Raw genomic sequence first — 7,556 nt, forward strand, 5'->3', positions numbered from 1 at the left:
GTTCACATGTTTAAGCAGTTATGTTGGTGAGACTATGAGTATAGTTCTGATACTACTTAGAGACACTGTTTCACAACAAACTCTGATCCTCTGGCTCTTACAGTCTGTCTCTCCACCCTTTGTACAATGTTTCCTGATTCTTTTGGCACAGGAGTGGGCTCTACTACTCTGCATTTTGATTAGTTATAGTTTTCTCTGATGGTTGGTCTCTCTTGGTTCCAAAGAGAAGTTTCCTAGATGAGGGGTGAGAATTATATCTACCTGTGGGTATAAGAATAAATATTTAGAATGTAGTTAAGATTGTGCTGTTTTAGTAAAGTGGTTCTCTTGAAAGTTTTGTGTCTTCACTTGGTTGTTGCTGGATAGGTTTTTCCTGGGTTGTTGGATAGGTTTCCAGCACCAGGCCTGGTTTCCCTCTTGTTAAACAGGTCTTAAGTTTAATTAGAAAGCTGTAGATTACAATCAAGGCATGCGTACTACTGCTGCACTCTTAAGAGTTATCATGATATGCTGGCCATTGTTTGATTCATGGGCATTGCAGCTAGGTAGGACTGTAGGTCGCCTCTTTTGAAAGCTTACAAAGCACCTGGTATTGTGAAAGCTTGTCTTTAGGGAGGAGGCATTCATATCAATTCTAGCTCAGAAGCTTCTGGTCCCTGTGTCTTAAGTGAGTTGTGTGAGTTTTGTCTTAAACAGTAAAAACTAACCTTCCACCTCTGGAAGGCAACCAAGAGCAAGAGCAGTAGGCTGTATCAACATGAAAAATGTAAACACATTTTTGGAGCAAAGAGATTTGAATCTGTGAACTTTAATGTTCATAAAGTGAACTAGCTTTGGTTTGGTTTTTTTTTTTTTTTTTTTTTAACTTCGCTCTTAACAATTTTAACTGACTGAACATGTTTGATACTTTTAAGACACTAAAATATTTAAGTGAATGGATTTTTGTCAACATTAAACTTATAAAGAGCCTAGAATAAGTCTGCATAACCTAAATGGTGTTTTAGTCATTGGATGGTTGTTACCTTCAGCATTTCAATTAAGTTACCTAAATAAATTATAAATAAATATAGTTTTGACATCAGTAGTTAGAGGAGATTGTAATACTTGAAATTTTAATAAAATTAAATATGTTCTCTATATGCCAACTTTATTATCTATAAAGTTTTTGTTGTCCTCACACTGAAAACAATTTTTAAGGAAAACAAATCACATGACTTTCTGTAGTTTTCTGTACTTTGGGATTGTTTCTTTTTCATTTTCCTTCTACAGTTTATTTCAAATATATCATTGTCTTAGTCAAGGTTACTATTGCTGTGATAAAACACCATGGCCAAAAACAACTTGGGCAGGAGGAACAGGTTTGTTTTACTTAATTAACTACCATATCACAGTTCATCATTGAAGGAAGTCAGGGCAGGCACTTAAACAGGATAGGAACCTTGAGTAAAGAGTTGATGCAGAGGCCAGGGAAGATGCTGCTTGCTATCTTGCGCCTTAATAATTGTTCATCTTGCCATTTTAAGAATACCTAAGACCACCAGTCCAGGGGTGGCACTGCCTGATTGGTGAGCTGGGCTTCCCTCCATCAATCACTAACTAGAAAATAACATTTAGGCTTGCCTACAGCCTGATCTTATGGAGGCATATTCTCAATTGAGGTTTCTTCCTCTCAGATGACGCTAGCTTGTGTCAAGTTACATAAAAACTAGCCAGGGCAATCATCTTTAGAACTAAGGTACACAAGATTTAGAGAAAACACCTTCCTGACAGTTTTATTTTAGGCTTTGTAGATATTGGGATTTAGATAAACTCCTGTTAACCTCTAGAGCACATCTACATATCTTACATTTTCTGAAGGAAATTACTTAAAATTTGTGTCTAAAGTGATGTAAATATTTTTTGCCTCCAAATGCTAATGGCATCTATAGCATCTCACTGTTTTTATCAGCTCTTTCAGAATTTAGTATTGCAGTTTTTATTTATGTACCTTAATGGTTTTTCTTAAATATCGGTGGCAGGAGCCCTCTGGCACAGATGGAAGAAGAAAGAAGGGAACATGTAGCCAAGATGAAGAAGATGGAGATGGAGATGGAGCAGGTGTTTGAAATGAAGGTCAAAGAAAAAGTTCAAAAACTGAAGGACTCTGAAGCTGAGGTAAGCAGTTTAATTAACAGCCTGACAGCATTTCTTTTAAATAGTATGTTTATTAAAATGTAAATTATATCTTTATACATTTTCAAAAATAATTTTATGTACTAATAGAGGAATAAAGGTATGTAAGGGATTAGATACAGTATACTAAATTGGAGGACAAAATAGTCAAAATACTTAACAATGAATTGCTAGTTATAATGAACAGTAAGAACCAAAATTATAAGTCATTCCTAAACATAATAGCATTTATGTCACCTGTCAGTAAATGTAAATAATAGTGCCCTTCTGAGGGAGGGACTTGTGAAGAAAGCTGGGCCAAGTTTCCTTTATCTAAATTCCTGTCTGTTAATGTGTGTCCATTCTTCTTATTTCATAGAACCCCACTCCAGTATGCTTACCAATATTCCTGAGATAAAGTTTGTAAAATATTATACTTACGTATGTGAATATTTAGTATATGCAAATAAATTATAGAAACCTTTTTAGCCTCGCTTAATATAATTTATTCTTGAATCCCTTCTGCTGCAAATATTTGAGACATAACTGCTAATACTTAGCAACATAATATATACCAAATTTCTGATGTATTTTGTCATGTAGTCCATGCTATGGACATTTTAACATAGGTATTTCTACCATCCTCACACATGAACAGAAGGATAAAATATATTAGTCAGTACTACAGCTGCATAAGGCAGCATAAGGACAATATGTGTATGTGTTTCCATTATGGTTGCTGCTCTACATAACTTCAGGAGGTATATTTTAAACATACTTATATCCTTTTGTAAAATTTAGTTATTATTTGTGTATGGCTAAATGCATATCATGGCATGGGAGTGGAGGTTAGAAGACAACTTGTGGGAGCCAGTTCTCTTCTGCTACCATGTAGAATCTAGGTATTAAACAAATTCAGGTGATCAGGACTTGTGGGGAGCCACCTTTACCAACTGAGCATTTATCTTTGAGACCTATTGCTTTTTTTAATACTTGGAAAAGTTTCTACTTCTTAATACACCTGATTTCTTGAAAATAATTGATTGTGACCTATGCTTTTACTTAGAAAATTATTCATTTGTAAACTAATTATAAGCTTATTTACTTATAAAGAGTAAACAGCTGTGAGCCTACTTCTCAGCTTAAAAAAGTACAACTCTCGGAATTAATTTCAGTGTGATATGTCCTCTCCTTTAAAGTACTATTCTGAATTGTGTATATGTGATTGCTTTGTATTCATTTGCACCAGGTCTTTGGTACAAAATTTACATTCTCTCGTGTTCCATTTTTCTTTGTAAATTGCTGTCATGAAGAAAGTTTTATCTCAGATTTGACAAATCTTGGAATAAATGTGATTTCCTTTTATAAGAATTAGATGAAATCTTTGCAGTAGTAATAAATAAGAAGTTGGAGTTTGTGGGTTTACAGAAATAAAACAAATTGTATGCAAAATTATATTAAAATTCAAACCTAATGTATTGATTTACAATAAATCTTTAGTGCATATAATTCCTGGGCAACTGAATAATCTTAGCAGTCATTGAGCATCTGATATACTATGTCTTAATCTACTTTGTTTTTCTTTGTAATTGATGACTGTTTTCTTCAGAAACAGATTGGCTAGTGGTGCAATGAAGTTATTTTTCTGATGATCCTTTAGATGTAAGCTTTTTGCTTCTGTAGTCAACACCAGTCAGACAGTAGTAGTTCTTAAGTATTAGTTCTTAGCCTTGCAAGGAACACCAGCATTAGAGTCATTGGGACCTACCTGTTGAAAATCTAGATCTCTGCATAGAACACCTGAAGGTTCTAAGCTATAGCAACTAGGTTAAGCTTTAGGATTCTGTATTTCTAGCAGCAACCAGGTAAAATTTAGAGGAAGAATATTTGGGAACCACTCCTTTACAAGAATTAGGAAATATTATCCACCACCAGGATCTATTTGGATTTAAAGGTCCTTTACTAACCAGCTTCTGTCTTAGATATCTGAACCTGGAATTAGGAGATTAATTAGGGATCAAGTCTTTCATATTGTTGCCTTCTGGTATGTAGTCCATAACTGTTTCTTTGTAAAGTAGCAGGAATAATAATTTCCTGTTCAACCTCATTGTACTTGTGAATTAAGAAAATGATAATAGTTACCTGTTATAAAATACACGCAAATCATAAGTTTGTTGAATTTATTTTAAAAAGTTGTTACTTTCTGTTTTCTGCGGTAACTGGAGTCACTGGCTTGGGTGGCAGATTCTGCAATAGGAGGGTCCTCTGGCATTGTGACACAGGGTACATTCTTGGTACTAGATTATCTATCAGTCCTAAATTTCTTAATTTCATCTATGATTCTGATTTAGCTTCAGCGGCGCCATGAGCAAATGAAAAAGAATTTAGAAGCACAACACAAAGAATTAGAGGAAAAACGTCGCCAGTTTGAAGAAGAGAAAGCAAACTGGGAAGCTCAACAACGCATTTTAGAGCAACAGAACTCTTCAAGGTAACTAATAATCAGGATGCCCAAGAAATAGATGTATTGGTATTTTAAAGAACTTTTTACCTATTTATTTTTAAAAATTAAAAATACATAGTCTGTTATACATCTCTGTCTTAGTTACTTTTCTATTACTGAAATAAAACATCATGACCAACTTCTGAAAGAAAGAATTTATTTGAGGCTCACAGTTTTTAAAGTGCTGGTTTGAGCCCATGCCCATGATGAGGGCAGGAGCATGCATGGCAGCAGTCAGGCATGGCACTGGAGCGGTAGCTGAACGTTTACATTATGATTCACAAGCAGGAGATAGAGCTAACTGGGAATGGCATGGCAACCTGCTCCCAGTGACACACCTCTTTTTAACAAGGCCACATTTCCTAATCCTTCCCAAGTAGTTCCACCAACTAGGTGCCAAATATTCACATAAAAATGTGAACCTCTGAGAGTATTCTCATTAAAACCATTACAGCCCCCAAGCACAGCTGCTTTCATGGATAGATGTTTTTATATTTGATATACTGTTCTAGTATTTTCTTCAGTCTAGATGTTTCACATGGTTAATAGTCTCTACAGTTAGCATATCATAATTGATTTCCTATCTCCTCAACTCAGGTGTTAGATATGGTGGTCTTGGGGTGTTGGGATTGAATCTGAGGCCTTACACATATTAGGCAGGACCTCTGCTTTCCAGTCCTTAGGAGAGGGTTCAATTACATCTTTAGGATAAATTCTTTAAGGTAAATATGAGATAATCTAATTTGTAATACAGCTGATCATTTCCTCTTAATATGTGTAAAACTCAACAGTGTTTATACATTAGTTTTCTTTTGCTGGTAGTGACATTTAAAATTGAAATGTGATACCCTTTGAGGAGTCTGTAATATACTCTCCTAGCGAGGCACTTTCACACTCAGCCATTATTGTAGTGTCTTCCTATGAGCTTCTGTCCAAAGAAGAAAATATGTTTGTCAAAGCAGATATATGTAAGACCACAACTGGCAGAAAAAAAAAAAAAAAAGATAACCAGAGTTATCTTTTAAATTTTCTACAATTTAAAAAATTTAATACAAATTAAGGTGAATAAAATGGAGCTTAACTCTATTTTTACAGTTTATTTTAGAATTTTGTCAAGCATTTGATTGTCTAAGAAAATAATTTTATGGATAAACATTGGTTTATTTCTAAATATTTTAGATTTTGTTTTTTAAACCAATGAAAATGTATTGTTTGAAATTCCAACATAGTTTATTTGGCCTAGCTGTTTCTTTCATTTTTTTGCTTTTGGCTTTTATAGTGTGACTCATCTTCATTTTTTTTCTTTTAATCATTTAGAACCTTGGAAAAGAACAAGAAGAAAGGCAAGATCTTTTAAACTCTATTGACCACCAGTTATGTATTAGTTGCCAATATGCCAGCTTGGACATCAGTGTTTGTTGGATCCGTTTGACCAATTTGCACCAATTTTATCCATAATGATGGATTAACAGCATGACAAAAATTATTTTTTTGTTGTTGTTCTCGACGGAGATTAAGATGCCTTGAATTGTCTAGGATATTGTGTACTTAGAAATTAACAGCTCTAAGTACCTTTCTACATTTTCTTTTGTTTTTTTAAATTAAAAAGATGTCTTCAGTTTAATGCAAGAAAACATTTTACTGTTGTACAATCATGTTCTGGTGGGTTGATTGTTTACAGAATATTCTAAAATAAAAGGACTCTGGAAGGTTTTCATTGAGGATAAATTGCCATAATATGATGCAAACTATGCTTCTCTATGATAATTATAATACAGAGGTTCCATTCAATGCAGCCTATACAATAATGTATTTAGTCTAACACAGTGGACCCTATTTTTGACACTTCCATTGTTTAAAAGTACACATGGAAAAAAAAAGTATATGCTTACAGTGCACCTAGAGCTTTTTATAACAACCTTTTTTTGTTGTTGTTTTGGATTCTTTAAATATATATATATTATTCTCATTTAGTGCCCCTTTAGCCAGAATTTCATTACTGCTTCATTTTTGTAATAACATTTAATTTAGATATTTTCCATATATTGGCCCTGCTAAAATAGAATATAGCATCTTTCATATGGTAGGAAACAACAAGGAAACTTTCCTTTAACCCCCTTTTTACACTTTCTGGTAAGTAGCAGGAAGAGAAATGCAGTTGTAGATCATTTCTAGGCAAATTGTGAAGCTAACGACCAACTCGTTTCTACCTATACTCAGTCTTTTGTTTTACTAGAAATGGGAATCATGGCCTCTTGAAGAGAAAAAAAGTCACCATTCTGCATTTAGCTGTATCCATATATTGCATACCTGTATTTTTTTGTTTGTATTGTAAAAAAATTCACATAATAAACAATGTTGTGATGTAACAAAGTGTGGTGTCTTGCATATTCTGTAGTAGTAATGACAGGTTAGGAATAAACTTGAATTCCCCCTCCGACGGTGTGCTGCATGACCATCTTGGTAAGGTTGTGCGTATGCCAGTGCTCATAGGGCCAGCACCCTGAGCAGTTACTAATGCTCATTAATAAGTTACTTCTAAAAAATGTTTCTTTCCCTCATATTTGGATCATGTGTACTCTGGAAACTTCCTGAAACTGTTGGATCTCTTTCTCCCCCCCCCCCCCCATTTATCTCCCTTTTTAAAAGAGTGTATTGCATTTTTTTTTTACTGAAGTCAAAATATTTAACTGTGCTTAGCCTTTTTAATTAATGACCAAAGCCAAAGTTAAATGATTGTTCTAATGAGCTAGTAGTTTTTGTTTCATTCAGAGCCTGAAAGACTTAAATCAGAATGCTTGATACTTACTGCTTTTCAGAAATACTTAGTTCTAGATTTTAAAACATTAATTAGACATACTAGCCTATTAAAGAATCATATAAAAATACACCCCCAGGTGAC

General features: G+C 34.1%; 1 protein-coding gene across 1 annotated transcript in view; it reads left to right on the forward strand.

Moving 5' to 3' along the window:
• Septin7 (septin 7) overlaps positions 1–7,027 on the forward strand; it is a 64,104-nt gene extending 57,077 nt beyond the window's left edge. The window contains exons 11-13 of the mRNA XM_051196917.1: positions 2,019–2,154; positions 4,503–4,642; positions 5,972–7,027. Coding sequence (XP_051052874.1) covers positions 2,019–2,154; positions 4,503–4,642; positions 5,972–6,011 — 316 coding nt within the window. The 3' untranslated portion in view covers positions 6,012–7,027. The remainder of the gene's footprint in view (positions 1–2,018; positions 2,155–4,502; positions 4,643–5,971) is intronic.
• Positions 7,028–7,556: the final 529 nt, after the last annotated feature.

The sequence above is a fragment of the Phodopus roborovskii genome, unplaced genomic scaffold, assembly GCF_943737965.1.
Source record: "Phodopus roborovskii unplaced genomic scaffold, PHOROB, whole genome shotgun sequence".
NCBI classification, from domain to species: domain Eukaryota; kingdom Metazoa; phylum Chordata; class Mammalia; order Rodentia; family Cricetidae; genus Phodopus; species Phodopus roborovskii.